The 17,217-nt window shown below is 36.7% G+C and overlaps 1 protein-coding gene across 1 annotated transcript in view; it reads left to right on the top strand.

Annotated features, from left to right (window-relative positions):
* The window catches only part of LOC129246046 (protein vestigial), a 64,328-nt gene extending 48,787 nt beyond the window's left edge, over positions 1–15,541 (top strand). The window contains exons 4-7 of the mRNA XM_054884554.1: positions 1,201–1,292; positions 1,503–1,693; positions 3,255–3,328; positions 15,418–15,541. Coding sequence (XP_054740529.1) covers positions 1,201–1,292; positions 1,503–1,693; positions 3,255–3,328; positions 15,418–15,467 — 407 coding nt within the window. The 3' untranslated portion in view covers positions 15,468–15,541. The remainder of the gene's footprint in view (positions 1–1,200; positions 1,293–1,502; positions 1,694–3,254; positions 3,329–15,417) is intronic.
* Positions 15,542–17,217: the final 1,676 nt, after the last annotated feature.

Raw genomic sequence — 17,217 nt, 5'->3', positions numbered from 1 at the left:
TTTCTAATAGCGATCACCCCTCAGCAGGCAATGGCAAACCTACGAGTGTATATCTGCCATGAAAAACCTCCTCATAAAAATATCTGCCGTTCAGAGTCGGGTTGAAACTGTAGGTCCCTCTATTTGTGGAACAACATCAAGACGCACACCACAAATAGGAGGAAGAGCTCGGCCAACACCCAAAAAGGGTGTACGCGCAAATTATAAATATGTGTATATATTTATATATGAGGTGCTCGCGTCCGCTCAACGGAGGTTTTTGTTTGATTTGCTATGAAAAAAACTTTAATGTCTTTTGATAAGAGGTTCGAATCTGCTCACGGAGGTTTTTGTTTGATTTGCTATGAAAAAAACTTTAATGTCTTTTGATAAGAGGTTCGAATCTGCTCAATAGAGGTTTTTGAGTCAGTTTTATGAAAAATAGCTGTCTGCGTCCGGCCAAGAGAGTGTACGTTTAGAAGAAAGTACTTTGATCCGAAATGTATACTAAAAATTTGGTATAGGAAAAAGTGTCCGCCCAAGGAAGGTGTCCGTCTAATAGAGGTGTCTGTAGGAAAAGGTTTCACTATATACATTTTTATTACAATACACAATTTGATAAAAGTTTTGTTTTTTTAATTTATTTAACACAGCTTCGTTTAAGAACTCAATTCGTCAATACGTAAAAAAAATTCATGATATTAATGGAGAACAGCCACAGGGCTTTGCGAACGAACTATTCGATTTCCGAAATCAGCACTTATTTAGATAGGTTCGCTTAAAAGGCTGTTTATTATGTATATGAAGTGTTTAAATAGCCTGAATGTTTCTGGACTACGAATCCACAGAATTAAATTAAAATTGGAGTTCCTCAAATATTACTATTTTTTTTATTATTAATCGGACCTTGAGCTCATAAAATGAAAATACGACAACTAGATATTTGGAGGCCACTCAAAAAGCTTGCAACACTACTGAAAATTTTAATATCACCTAACCTGTGTAACTGCGTAAGTTTTAGAGTTAAAAACCTACAATAAAATGCTATTGAAGCAACCAGCAGAAACTAAAAATTGTGTTTGAAGTGAAGCACTTCGAAAAGTAGATTTGTACGAAGTATGGACAAAAAGCTCTTGACTATTCACCATATTTTATTTTAGCCCCGTTCACCCGCTACTTCATAATAAAATGTTTTCTTTGTGTGCTTCTTTTTCTTTGCAGAAACGAGTAGTCCCATGTCAGCAAGAAACTTCCCACCTTCGTTTTGGAATAGCAACTATGTGCATCCAGTGCCTGCACCCGCACATCCGCAGGTGAGTTCAAATATCTGTATATGCATGTATATATGAATATTTTATTGCGAACAAAAGATAGGCACAAAATAAAGAAATCAAAAACAGGCTGCCATGTGTAACTTCAGAATATCAATGATTCGGGTATCTATTACACTGCTCCCTAGCAATTTAGCAATTATTGTTCACTGCTCCCTGTAGATGACTTTGTTGTTATTTGTTTTATTTCAGGTTGGCGATTTGTACGCATCGGACGGTGGCTATGCAACCGATCCATGGGTGCCACATGCGGCTGCCGCACATTACGGCTCTTATGCGCACGCTGCACATGCACATGCTGCACACGCGCATGCCTACCACCACAATATGGCGCAATACGGTAGCCTGTTACGGCTGCCACAACAGTATAGCCACGGTACCAGGTATGTACCATATACATATTTTATTAACGTGTACGTATTTACATATTCACATACACACATATATATGCATATTAGGAAGGCAAAACATTTTCGAAAGTAGAAAATTTTGTATCAGCCCGGGAAAATTTTAATGAATAAGAATTTAAGAGAAATGCAGAAAGAAGTTTCAATTAAAAAATTATTTTCCTTCAGTGGAAACCCAGCTTGGGGTATTAGTAAATAAAATAAAATAAAAAATAAAATAAAATAAAATAAATAAATAATAAATAAATGTGGCCAACAACGTCAACATTGATAAACATGGAGCGACGGGACGCCTGGAGACTCATGGCAATCATAACTGGCTTTTATTCTGACGGAGAACAAATGGGCATCCCTCACAACACATATTGTCACAGTTGTAAACAACCGAGGAAAAGGGAGACGACTTTCCATTTCCTCTGTGAATGCCCTGCCCTATGGAAGGGAATATCAACTCTGGGCAAACCGCTGTTCGAGAGTCTCGAATAACGGACTGGCTTAGATGACAACAACCTAATAAGGTTCTTAAACAGCACAGACAGGATAATAGTCATGCTGTAAAGTAAATGACCGTTAAACAAGTTGGTAACGAGGATGTGGCAACAAAATAGCGCGGATACTGGATGAATCACCACTTCAACCATCCAACCAGCCAACACTTCTATTAGGTGTTTGGCCGAGCTGCTCATCCTATTTGTGGTGTGCGTCTTGATGTTGTTCGACAAATGGAGGAAGCTTCAGTTTTAAGCCGAATTCGAACGGCAAATGATTTTTATGAGGAGCTTTTTCATGGCAGAAATGCATTCGCAGGTTTGTCATTGCCTGCCGAGGTGTGACAGCTTTTAGGAAAAATTCTGCTGTTTCATGCACGGATATTCGAACCTAATTTACACTGAAATTTACATTCAACAAAAGAAGTCAATTGTGAAAACTCAACGTGCGTATAAAAAATTAAATAATGTGAAAAGTGCGCCTTCTAAGAACACCATTAAACGTTTGTACGAAAGGTTTTCGAATGGTGATGCTCTTTCTAATCCAAAGAGGCCAAATCAAAACTGACCAAGGCGTCGCCAAGGACATCCCAAAATCTCTGTTCTTAGCAGTTGGGCATTGCTCGGACCACTTTACAACGAATTATCCGCATTGATTTGCATTTATTCCCGTATAAGATTCAATTGACGCAAATATTGTTGCCTGCGGGCAAGCCTCGTCGATTGGAACGCTCCCAAAGAGTCATCGAAATACGTCGGGTACGTCGAATATGGGCAACCCTGAAAGTGGTCGAAAATAATTCTTTAAAAATATATTCTACTTCAAAGATGGGCTCACCTAATATTACCACCTATGTGCATATGTATATATGAATATGTGTGCATAATATTTTTTTGTGTATATAAGGATGAATAACCATATTCTCCTATTCGTATCATTCCCGAATAAATTATAATATTTTATGTAATAAATATGTACATACATATCTCGAAGACAGCCAATAATGTTAATGTAAATATTTTTTTCTAAGAAATTTTTCTCATTGCAGACTGCATCACGACCAACAGACCGCGCACGCGCTCGAAAGTGCGGCAGCCTATTCCAGTTACCCCACAATGGCAGGTGAGCAAGCACAAAAGCATATAAATACACATATAAGTATATATATACATATTTGGATGCACACATATATGTATGTATCTACATGTGTACTTAACAACAGATATTAAATTATTTAAATAAAAATTATTTTTACCAAACTAGCATTAAAGAAGGAAACCAATTTTTTTAATCTCCCTAATGGTTATACCTTTAGATGTACATATAATATATATGTACATACGAGTAGATAAGTACAAAATATCATAGTTAAGTTTTTATTTTATAGTCTGTAAGAAATCATGGACTCGTGGTGATAGATTTCTTCGGCTCCGGCACGTCAAGGGAACACCAACTTCGGCTTGTCAATAGAGCGATATCAAAAATGGTAAATATTGTACAGTGACCCTATGACCTAAAAAATGATTTGTGATTATCTCGCCCCAGTATCTTGCTGCTACCGATGTTGTTGGAAATGTAGAGGAAATAATTTTCACCATTCTAACAGAGAGAGCAAGTGGAATTTTTGGTGCAAGACTATCGCAAATTTCCCAAGCCTCCAGCAAATACAAATGCAAATATCTACTCATGCCATTTCTTATAACAGTGCAGATCTTTTCAAATACAGTCGACTCTCGTTAATTCAAAATTCGAGGGACTCTTAAAATATTACCAATTAGCGAGTGTTTGAAATATTAAATGGCTCGACATTTTTAAGAGAAAATAAATAAAACTTCGAATTATCAAGTGTTCTTATTTAACTGCTAATGTTTTACATATTCATAATGTGAATTAATTCATCTTTGAAAAGAACTCATTTATACGAGTTAGCCTCGAAGCACATTGCTGCTGCTCAGACTTTTCAATAATTTTTTTTAAAGAGCAAAAGTGCTTGATATGCTGTTTCATCAGTTTCGTTTTGTAGACAAAAGCTTTGTTAGTTATCGAATGAGGCTCTTGCTACCTTAACTGACACCTCTGCCGAAGCTTCTGATGTATCCTCTTCATCTTCATCGTTGCTCTTTTCATGCGTATCTGTATTTGTAAGCCACCCTTCAATCGCCGCAAAGTTTTGTACGTTTCAAGTAGACGCGAACTTTTTTGCGTTTTCCTTTATCGGAGCATAGATACTTTTTGTACTCTACACTATCTAAGCCAAATTGCCAGGCTTTGTTCCAGACGAGAAAATCCACCTTTAGTTGTTCTTTTCCGTGCTCCAGTAGTTTGGGCAGCAGTAACTTTCTCCTTGTTCTTTATTATGGTAGAGAGAGTAAGAGGCATCATAAATTCGTTTGCAACATAGCTTTTCTTCTCACCTCCTTCTAATTTTTCAATTAATTTCTTCTTTTCAGGAATCGTCAAACATTTATACTTTTTAGGTCTCATATTTAATACAAACTTTTAACTGTATTATATATCACCTTCACTGTTACTTTGGTTTTCGACACATTCTGCGGGACGTCGTATACTTTTGGCGCTAAAAAGCTAAATTTCTCCGGGATAAAAAAGTAGGTGATCCCGAGAAATAAATGCCATTTGTGGATAGTTGTAAGGAAAAATTAGGTAATTTTTTACAATTTTTTGAAACTTTTTTATTGACTTCAAATATTTACATCCATATGTAAGTATACATTCAAACTTGAGAGTGCCCGTAGTCTTTTTCTGGCGGAAACAGCTAGCTTCCTTCCTGGGAAGCTGGTTAAAATCAATAGCTATTACTCAATATGTCATTTCAACCAACAGACAGAGTCAGAGCAGATCCCATGCGGCTTGTAAGCAAATATCAAGTCAACTAATATATTTACTTACATACATATGTATGTGTTCATGCCTGTGGGAGGATGGCCACATACAATAACCTGGTCCTTGTTTCGTCCGTCTTTGTTTTGCCTCGATTTGATTGTAGTTAGAATTTATGTTTACAAATATCCTTTTTAATATGTATACGTATATATATGGTACATACATACAAATGTTAATATGGCAGTTGCTATGACAACCCCAGCTGTTATAATTATTCAAAGCGACATAGCGACCCTTTTCAACGCTTGAAATTCCGCAAAGAGAAAAGGATGTGCGTTAAACCACATACGCGCATAAACCTGAGTTGCATACATAAAAATATAAATACTTATGCATACATATCTATGACCTCACTTGTGTGTTCACCTTTTCTGCGGGTGTAAAGTATATGCGGCTGCGTTTGTTAAACTTTTTTGGTGGTTGTTGTGTCCCTGAGTTACCCTGACGAATTTCATTCAAGCATACAGATTCTTCGTCACACCATACGTGTATATGTATGTAGATGTTAGCATATACGTACATATGTGTTCATTCAACTCACCACATGCTAGGTCGAAAGGACATAAGCCATCAAACAATAAAAATGGCCGCCAAGCAGGAATGTCCCCGTCATGAAATGAAAACAACTTTTCCAACCATTTGCTGCAAGTTGCTCATTCCCTGCAAACACCCTCACCATGAAAAATTCATATGGAGCATTCACCAAAATGAACATTCATTAAAGGAAATATGTACGTACATATGCAATAAATGTTGCTTTATTTTCTTTGGTTACAACATGAAAAAATTTTCAATGCACTCAAATCTTATTCCAAACATGCAAATATCCCCTAATGAAATATATAGAAGCCTCACAACGCAAGATTGACTGACATACTTTACTTGGCAAGAAACCTCTTGACTTGGTGAAGAACCCACGATTTGTCCTTCCCCAATTTCTTATTATTTTACATAGTTCAGCATGAATGTGAAGGCAGTAATGTTGTCATATAACTCTTTCACTTAATTATAAGTTCCAGTAACAATTTTCCAAACCATTCGTGGTTTGTCTACAGAAGTAGAAGTGCTGCATTCGAAATGGAAGGTGTTACTCTAAACAGCTGACGGTAGCAAATGTTCTTCTTCTATGAAAAGTTCATACGTAGTTGATTTTTTTTTTTCAAATTAATTTTTTTCTCACGTTTGCTGAGGAAAATAGAAAATATATTAGGTGAGCAACTAAGTTCTCGATGTTTTTTTGATGAAAATACAACTTTATTCTGGAAAAATGGTTAAAGAGAATCATTGAAAGTATTGCCCATCGCTGGCTACTACTTGTTCCCATCTTTCTAGTAGATCTCATAAACTGTTCATCTTTTGTTTTCCACGGATCAAGCCATTCTTTGATGTCTTCATGTGAATGGAACTGCTAGTCAACTAGACCATGTGCCATTGATCGGAACAGGTGATAATCGGACGGCGCAATATTTGGAGAATATGGCGGATGGGGTAAGATTTCCCATTTCAATGTTTCCAGGTAGGTTTTAATGGGTTTGGCAACGTGAAGCCGACCGTTGTCAAGCTGTAGAATCACTTTTTCATGCCTCTCCGCGTTTCCGGCCGCTTCTGGCGCAGTGCTCGGCTCAATCGCATCAATTGAAGTCGATACCGAACCCTAGTGATAGTTTCGCTTGGTTTTAACAGTTCATAATAAATAACACCAACTTGGTCCCACTAAATACATAACATAACCTTTGTAGCGTGAATATTCGGTCGAGGCGACGACGTAGAAGCATGACCGGGCAGTCCCCATGACTTTCTTTTCTTTGGATTGCTGTAATGAATCCATTTTTCATCACCCGTCACGATGCTATGGAGAAAACCCTTCCTTTTTTGCCGCTGGAGCAGTTGTTCACAAGCGAAAAAACGACAATCAACATCTCTTGGTTTCAACTCATAAGGAATCCAAGTCCCCTGTTTCTGAATCATTCCCAAAGCATGCAATCGCTTGGAAATGGATTGGCGGGTAACTCCTAATACTCTTCTTGAGTTTGACAAGGATCCTCATTGAGCAATGCCTCCAATTCATCGTATTCGAAGGTTTTTGGCCTCCCTTCACGCGGACGGTCGTCAACATTTAAATCCCCGTCTTTTAAGCGACGGAACCAATCTCGGCACGTTTTTTCACTTAAAGCAGTATCTCCATAAACTTTTTGTAGCTCTCGAGGCGCTTCAGCCTCCGTTTTTTCGAATGAAAGAGGAAAATCAACACTTCCCACAAATGACGATTATTCGGCACAAAATCAGACATTTTCACAAAACCAAAAGTATATGATACCAAAGCAAAATCACTAATGTGTCGAAGAAGTTTGTTTACCATATGTCTAAGCTTGGTTTATGACATTTAGGTTATGTTAGAATCGACTAGCACACACTGCTGGCGGCATCTGTTTACCTTAGAACTTAGTTGCGCACCTAATATTCAGCTACAAAGTGTAGAGTATACATAGAACAAAGACATCGCATAGATGCGTTCAAATTAAGGCAATCTTTAAAATATCAAAGGCTCCAACGACTGTCATTTGTTTAAGTTTTTTCGGAATATGTGCAGCACTTTGCAAATTTTTCGTAAGCTTTAAATACGTAACAATGGCTTAAAAATAATTATCTTGCCAAGTAGCAAGAAACTCTGTATAAGAGAGAGTTTGTTTGGGATTCCTGTGCTCAAAACGAATTTTTTGAATTTATCTAGTGATAAAATTTATTGATTTTTGTTCAAGCTCTGGTAGCGATGCATTCAAATTGTGTTAAGGTTTTGAAATTTCCGTTAATTTATTTATTTTGTTCACACAATATCAGATTTAAATTTGCATGGGAGATACCACGCCCCCTTTTCTAATACCTATTATTATGAGTACGGTATATAAAATTTAAGCAAAGTTTCAATCCCTTAGCTTCATTGGTTTTAGAGATATGCATATTGATTTTAACATTTTGGACTACATATATCTCAGATGACACGCCCTATACTACAGGGTGGGCCATATAGCGTTTGCTTTTTGAACCACCTATTTTTTTGAGAATGGTAACACAAATGACATGTCAAATGTATTCATAATTTACTTAAAGGTTTGACATTTCCGAAATGGGACGCTATACGCTTGAACAAAATTGGGAAATATTGAAAACCTATTTCCAAAGTGGCGAGTCTTCTTCCTCTTTTCTGATTTTCACATCGCTGGCTACGTCAATAAACAAAATTGTCGGATTTGGGGCTCAGAATATCCACACGTTACTGTAGAAAAGCAAATACATCCACAACGAGTCATTGTTTGGTGCGGTTTTTGGTCTGGCGGCATCATTGGGCAATTTTTTTTCGAAAATGAGCGAGGAGCCGCGGTTACAGTAAATGGCGAGCGTTAGCGTGACATGCTCAACGAGTTGTTTTCAAAAATTGAAGAGGATGACATGGACGACATTTGGTTTCAACAGGACAGTGCAACTTGTCACACTGCCAAAGTTACACTCGAACTTTTGGCTACCGTTTTTGAAAACCAAATAATCAGCCGAAATTCCGATATCAATTGCCCGCCTCGGAGCTGTGATTTAAGCCCGTTGGGCTATTTTTTGTATTTTTTGTGGGGAGCCGTTAAGGACAAATGCTATGCGAGAGACGATTGATGCTTTAAAACATGAAATCGAAGTTGCCATTCATGAAATTGGAGCCCAAACAATCGAAAATGTGCTTAAAAATTGGATTGATCGAATGGCCTACTGATCGAATGGCCATTTGAACGATATTATTTTTCATTCATAAATGACAATTTTCAATCTTCAAAATAAAAAAAAGTTTGAAAAAATAATTAGTTTTTTTTTTATAGCCGATTCAAAAAGCAAATTTTACATGGCCCACCCTATACTTATAAAATAAGCGCATTTTGAAGTTCTGCAGTACAAATCAAAGGTAGACGTGGGCAAGAAAGACGTAGGCAATATTTTAAAGTAAGAGTTATAAATATTTTAAATTAATAATTTATTATATGTGACCTGGTGTATGAAAAGGTACCTTACGTGTCAAAAAATCATTTTTCACTTTTTTGTTGATTCGAATAGTGTGTGAAAGGCTCTTTAAAATGGTGAAAACTAAAAAGTCATAATTTGTTTAAAAGTTTGTTAAAAGTAAAAAAAAAGAAAAGTAGAAATACGAAAAAGACTGAAAAGTTTAAACTTTAACTGCTGTTTTCTCGAAAACTTGTTTTCGCACGTAAGGTACCTTTTCGTAGACCAGGTCACATATATGTACATTCGTTTCGTTGCCGTTCGAAGTCGGCTTGAAACTGTAGGCCCCTCCATTTGTGGAACAACATCAAGACGCACCCACAAATAGGAGGAGGAGCTCGACCAAACACCCAAAACGGGTGTACGCTCCAAATATATATATATATACCTATATGTACATCCGTTTCAGAAAATTCTTTTTCTTTATGTTTTGACTACTCAATACGAAATATTTTTCTGTTTGTGGGCATCTAAACCTTCTCAATGCCTCCAAGGATCTTCTCCTATCCAGTGTGTTTTAGCTGAAGCTGGTCCTCCATCTATCACTGAAAGATGCCAAAGAACCACTCTTAAACTTATAGCCAATTTTTCAGGCACCACAAATAAACTTCTTTTTAATACATTTAAAACCGCTTCTCGCCATAATAAAGGGTGGTTACAATAAATTTCAAGGGCCGGTGTTGAATGTGAACCACACCTAAACGTCAATTTGAAACATGGAAAGATACACAATCCAGCAACGCGTTAAAGTTATTCAGGCTTATTATGAAAACGGGCGTTCAAATCAAAATGCACATCGAAGAAAATCATCTTCAGTGATGAGACACATTTTCACCTCAGTGGATTCGTCAATAAGCAGAATTGCCGCATTTGGGCGAATGATAATCCAATAGTGATTGCCGAAAAACCAATGCACCCACAAAGAGTGACTGTTTGGTGCGGTTAATGGACCGGCGGCATCATTGGGCCGTATTTTTTTCCAAAATGAGACCGGTCAGGCAGTTACTGTGAATAGTGTTCGCTATCGTGAGATGATAACGAACTTTTTATGGCTCGAATTATAAGATATGGATGTGGACGATATTTGGCTTCAACAGGACGGTGCCACTTGTCACACAGCTAACGAAACATTAACTCTTTTGCGCGAAAAATTTGATGGCCGAATAATCTCACGTCTCGGCGATGTCAATTGCCTGCCAAGATCATGTTTTGACACCGTTGGACTTCTTCCTTTGGGGTTATTTGAAAGAAAAGGTGTACGTCGATAAGCCAGCAACAATTCAAGAGCTAAAGGATGAGATAATTCGGCACATTAACGGCATAGAACCTCAATTATGCCTCAGCGTCATCGAAAATTTGGAGCATCGGATGGAGGTGTGCCGCCGAGGCCGCGGCGGCCACTTGGCTGATATTTTGTTCTATACGTAATTGAGCCATACCAATATGTATTATCATAATGGCGCAGCTCCTCCTCCTATTTGTGGAGTGCGTCTTGATGTTGTTCCACAAATGGAGGGACCTACAGTTTCAAGCTGACTCCAAACGGCAGATATTTTTTATGAGGAGCTTTTTCATGGCACAAATACACTCGTAGGTTTGCCATTTCCCGCCGAGGGGCGACCGCTATTAGAAAACACTTTTTCTTCATTTTGGTCTTTCACCGAGATTCGAATCTACATTCTCTCTGAATTTCGAATGGTAGTCACGCACCAACCCATTCGACTACGGCGGCCGTCATAATCGGTCTTTTAAAATTTGGTCGGTCATCCGTCGTTGCATCTACAACTGCAACAACCTCGGTATTTGTGTGCCGGCATCTTGCTTGAAAATTAGTAGTCAATGTCTTTGAAAACTGTTTCTTGCATGTGGACTTTCATGCTCTCCGTAAACTTAACACAAATGAGGTAGTTTTTATACAACGTTTTATGGAAATAATTCAATCGCAGTCCTTAACCCTCCGATGTTCGGTGCCTTATGATGCGGTAAGTGCATCATACCGGTCTGCCCAGACCCATACAAATAATGTAAGAAATACGGTTTTAAAAATAATTTTATTTATTTATTTGAACGGATTAGTATTAATTACGAAGAGCAATTGGGTTTACAACTATATAGTTGCATGGAATGTTCATTAAGACATATGGGACGATTACATTTGCTGCAGTTATAACGAGTTTTACGTCGCTTTTTCGAAGAAGAAGCAGCACAATGGTAGCACGATGACCATGTTGAAGCAACTTGAGCATATGATTGTTGCTGTGCTGCATCTGATGTCGATGGACAAGATTCCGGTACCTAAAAGTAGCGAAATAATTTATTTTAAATTAGTAAATATGAATACATGCATACACATATCTTTATACGCGGAGATATATGTAGGTGTGTATATAATTCATACTCACCTTGATATTGAAAAGATTCATTGCTTGTCTTATATGAGCAAACCTCTATACTAATGGGTTAGTCGCCCGTTTCGCCATGCCAATTCAATGATAAATGAGCGCCTCTTATCACTCTGATTTGCCGGATTCAGCTCGTCATAGATGATGAATGAGGCCAAACCGGCAATATCAAGCATATTATAAAACATTGCCAGTGGTCAACGGTTTGTCGAGCATTTGCACGAATAGCCAGTCAACATTTGATCCATTGTATCTACCCCCGCTTTAAATTTATTGTAGTCCAAAATTTGATCTGGTTTGAATCCTTTCAATGGATCGGTGCTTTGACGGTAATGGGCAGTGGATAACATAATTACTGGCTTTTTCGGCTTTGCCATATACGAGCACAGAGCGATATTATTATTGTGATAAAAAAATAAAGTGCTTTTAACATCACGCTTCGGGTTAAGCAATTCATGCGGAATGAAGGTCTTATTTTTTCTTACGGTACCGAAGATCCATCAACATTTCTGCCAAGTTGTCTGTTGAAAAAAAATTGTCAGCATAAACAGTCCTATCGCTGTCCATATAATTTTCCATCAATTTCATGATGACCCGTTGACCTTGATTCGTTTCTCGCTGGCCACCTGGTGGTTTTCCGGTATAAATTATACCTTTCAAAGGGTAGTTTGAAACAAAGTCACAAATCCACCACACTTTCATGCCATATTTTGCCGACTTACTCGGAATATATTGGGCTAATCGAGTGTGCCCACGATATGGAAATAACTGTTCATCGACGGTTACATGACAATCCGGAGTGTATGCTTTTTCTAAATTGGCCATCAGCATGAGTCATACATCGTCCAGGGCAGCAGATTTGCTTTGCTTCAACCTTTCAGCACGAGTACCACTGTTATCGAAACGGATGAAAGTAGTTAAGCTCTTGAACCGATTCAATGACATAGTGGCCTTATAAATTGGCATATTGTAACTGGCCCACAATTCTTTCGCTGGCTCAGAATTCGAGTGAAATACACCAGCAATAAGTAGCATCCCAAAAAAAGCATACATTTCGTCTTCGTTAGTCATTACCCAAGAACGCTGTTTATTACTGGGATGCTTTTCATTCCATAGACGAAACGCTTCAACGACTTTTCTGTTGGTTTCCCGCACAATGATACTTACAATTTCAGGAGACAGCAATAGCTTGAAAAGAGCTTTATGACTCGGTGACGCTCCTCGTAGTGGCCCTTTACGAGTAAAAGTTGTAACATTGTGACAACGAGGCCTTCCAGGTGGTGGAGGATTTGAATTCCACATCTTACCATCTTTCGACCTGTATATAAGGCCCTGGGTAATAGATGTGCTGCATGATTCCATTGTGGTTGAAGCCTGAAGGGCGATAGCTTCTCTATACAAATCCTCAATATCATCATGGTTTTCATCCAGAACAGCCTCTAACTCGATTTCCTGTTCTATATCTGTTCATCTGGAAAATATTCATCATCTTCTACGTCGCCACTTGTTTCAAATGGATCGGACTCCTGTCCCATAATTTCTTCAATTTGTGCCTGAAGTCGCTGACTTTCCTCCGGACTCACATTTGCTGCACTTAGCTTACGAAGCAAACCCGTCATCACATCAACTTCATCCATATTTAGTTGTTCCATTTTATTTAAAAAAACACTTCCCACTAATTAAAAAACACGTGTTCACTTTAATTTTCAAATGTCAACTAAAAAATTATCTCTGCCGCTGCCTCCGCAACCTAACGGTTAACCAATTTACATGAGAAGCTTATATGGGTCTGCACAGACCCATGTGAGCTTAATTAACGAAATTAGTTTAAAATTATTATTTTTACAACAAATATAGCAAAAATCTTAATTTTGCTACTTCATTGTGTTTAGCACACTACATTTTAGGAAGTCATGGACTAAGAAGCCTCAGATATTAAAAATAAAAGATCTACATACATTTAAAGATCGAATGGGTCTGGCCAGACCCATATGAACATCGGAGGGTTAAAGGTTGGCCAACGATTTTCACTGATGGTTCAAGTACTGACCATTGTACAATTTTTGCTGTGGTAGAAAAAGACGGAAACCTAATATCCAAAGGTTGGCTGACTCCAAATATCTCCATTTTTTCTGGCGAGGTATTGGCTATCCTCCAAGCGTCAGAGTATGCAACAAATAGTAAGGGCAAATTCCTAATATGTACAGACTGACAGGCTGTCTAGCGTTAAGGGCGGGGTAAGGGTTTCAGCGTAAAAAAAACATCTTTTTTGTGAATTTTTTTTTTAAATGTGGATTGAGCAAATTTACTAAAACCTTTTGTATATTATTAAGTATACTTTTAACAATATTCTGTAATTTTTTTATGAGAAAATTTTGAAAAACCAGCCGGTGACAAAGCTTTTCCCAGAACGTCTTAAAAAAAAACAATTTGCGGTGTTCACTATATCTCGGTCGGAAATTATCTGAAATCAAAAAGCATTAAAATTTAGTTAAAGTATCATCAAATCCTCCCCCCAACGTTCTCTGATTATTTTTTTTTTCACTTCAAAATTTTTTATGGCCATCTAAAATATAAACTACAATTTTCCGCAAAAAATTCCGCCATTTTGAGGGTGTAAAACACTCTTAAATTAAAAAAAAAATGTTAACTAAACGTTGGGGGGAGGTATTTTATATGTAGAAAATGTATACTAAGTTTGAAATGAATCGGTCAAGTAGTTTTTAAATGACAGTGAACACGGACTTTGAAAAAGCAGTTTTGAGAAAAACGCGTTTGAAAGTTTGTAAGCTAAAAAACACCCGTAGCTGCCAGAGATATTCTGATAAAGGACAAGAGGCTAAATAAACAATAACTTCAAGACTTTTGCTCAGATCGACATAAAATTTTAGGAATATATTCTTGAAATGTTTAACAATAAGATAAGAGAAAAAAATTTTTTTTATTTTTTTAAAAATACAAACCCTTACCCCCCCCCCCCTTAAAAAATACCTTTAGTGATAATCAGATTGTTTGTCGGATCAGGAATAAATTAATAAAAAATCCTAACAAAATAAAGCTTCTATAAATACCTAACGTCATAGGCTTCCCTGGAAATGTAAAAGCTAATGCAGGAGCCAGAAATACTATTCTTACCCTTACATCACTTTCGACACATTCTTCTCGAATGACATTCTTAAAACTATCAACCTCCATTCTTCCCACTTGAAAAAGGTTGAATGGTCTCAATTTAAACATCCGTACACTCTTGTAAGCCCTGATTGTAAAAAGTCCCTATCTAACACACGAACATATTCTCCTCCGCTCTCCTACCCAGACTTGCTAGTTTTGTGGAGGGCATCTCTCAATCCAACACATCCTAGACTTCTGACCAACACTAACACCAAACGGACTACTGCACTTAGAACTATGGTACCATCCACTCTATTAAATAATGTTAACTTTGACAATATGATTAAAGTATACAATCAGATGAAATATATTAATATATCACAATATTTAAAATGTACAGTTAGAAATAAGTCATTTTGTAATTGTCATTAAGCACTGAGAGCCCTAGTTAAGTTAAGGTTATAGGGAACTCGTATATGTCCCGTATAAATAATTTTTCTGTTAGTATACTATTATAATATTCCGTGAAGTAGTAGTAAAAGTTCTTTTTTAGTATTTTTCAGTATTTTCAGTATTTTTCTAGTATTTTTTGTGGTTTCATATGGGGTATACGAATATGGTTTTTGTAAATAAATCTTTTAATAAATGCATTTTAGTGGGTTATTCGAAAAGTTGCCAATTTTCCTAAGTCATTCATTTGCTGTTTCTATATTTGATTATACTTTTTAATTAAATACCACTTTTTTACTGTCATTTTAGGCCTTGAGGCGCAAGTACAGGAGTCATCAAAGGATCTTTACTGGTTTTGAATTAACGTGGAACGTTAAATTAAGATACACAATGTAAAATACAAAACACACACACTCAAACACATACAAAACCAAAATCTATTCGCAAACGATTTTTGATTTGCTAATTGAAAGCCGATAACTGGTACATAAATCATCGTTAATTCAATTCTCGAAGTTTAAAGCTTACATAGAATAAATATAGGAGAAAACACTAACACAGCCAATGTGCAAATCTGTATGTATGTATATGTAATTATCTGTATTTGCCCGTTTAGTAGTATGTGTTAATATAATTTTAAGTTAAGCAAAAACATCGATACTTACTGCAGCACGTCCACATGTGTGTACATACACATACATATGTACATATATGCACCTGTAGTAGTAGCATTAATTAAATTAATTGCTTAAATTAAAAAGGGAATTCACTTGAATTTTTTCAGTGCTGCAAAATAATGCAACCGTTTCGGAACTACGTATCTATTATGAGTGTAGCACAAAAGTAACACGAGTAATACAATTTGCAAAAAGACATTATGCTCGCCCCTGAAAGCGCAAACTATGTATAGGCAGAAACTTATTTCTTTATCGAAACTTTCAAGCATCACATCGGTGTGTATATGTATGTATATGCATGTATGAACACCATGTGTTTACATGTACATATACGCAAAATATACATGGCGCAAAATTAATCACCCCATCGGAAGATTTATAATTTCGGCAAATGGCTTCGTATGTCAATCATCTTTGACACTTGTGAGCTAAACAGCTGCAGTGTAAAGTACAAACAGACTAGCAATGACGCGTAAAGGTCAAAATAAAGATTTCCATCACTCAAAATACTTTTGTTTTTAATTAGTAAAAAATTTAATAATTATTAATTTTGCGCCACCTTGTACATGCATACATATGTGCGCATTCACATGTAATTTTTAAGCTGCTGTATTCGAAAACTTTAAACTTTGTCGGGCTCTTTTTAAAAATGTATATCTATTCATAATGCGGAGGAAAAGTACTTATTAATACATACATACTCTGTACATATAAAAATATATTTATATGTCCTTGTTCGATTTTATGTTTCAAACAAATATTAAATGAGATACTTAAAAATATTATATAATATTGCAATAAATTGTAAGACACTTCATAGTTAAGAAATTGTAATAATAATTATTATCGTAACTTCGTCTAAGTTCTTTAGAAAATAAATCAAATGTAAAAAAGAAATAAATCAATTTCAATTCGAAAAGTAAAGTTTTCAATAAGTATTTGGGAATAATGGTTTGAGTCCACGCAGAAGGTAAGTATCCCACATACTGTGGTGTTAAACTGATGAACAACACTACGAACGAACGGACTAAAACGACATTAAACAACACTGCACAACGAATAATAGGACTAGAATTGACTGAACACTTGACGAAAAGGACATTGCTGAAAAAACGATAGAAACGAGCTGTCGTCGACTTGCATACAGCCGCGCAGAACGGACGGACCACCATAGTCGTACTATAGCAAATTACCTTGTAATATTTAACATAAGAAAAAATGCGAAAAGAAGTAAAAGACTTGTTGTTAATTTCATTTTTTTTCTATAAAAAGTGATTGCAGGTACTAGTCCGAGATATTTGGGCCGAATATTATCTAACTTGAAACTGTTAAACGCGACTGGCAATTCGTTGCCTCAGACAGCGAGAGAAAACTATCGAGATGTTTAACAATGGCTGGGCATGTGTTAGTTGTTTTTGTTGTTGTAGCTGCA

Source organism: Anastrepha obliqua, chromosome 4 (assembly GCF_027943255.1).
Source record: "Anastrepha obliqua isolate idAnaObli1 chromosome 4, idAnaObli1_1.0, whole genome shotgun sequence".
NCBI lineage: Eukaryota > Metazoa > Arthropoda > Insecta > Diptera > Tephritidae > Anastrepha > Anastrepha obliqua.
Note: the sequence above shows the minus strand (reverse complement) of the source record. Positions and strands in the feature narration are given on the sequence as shown.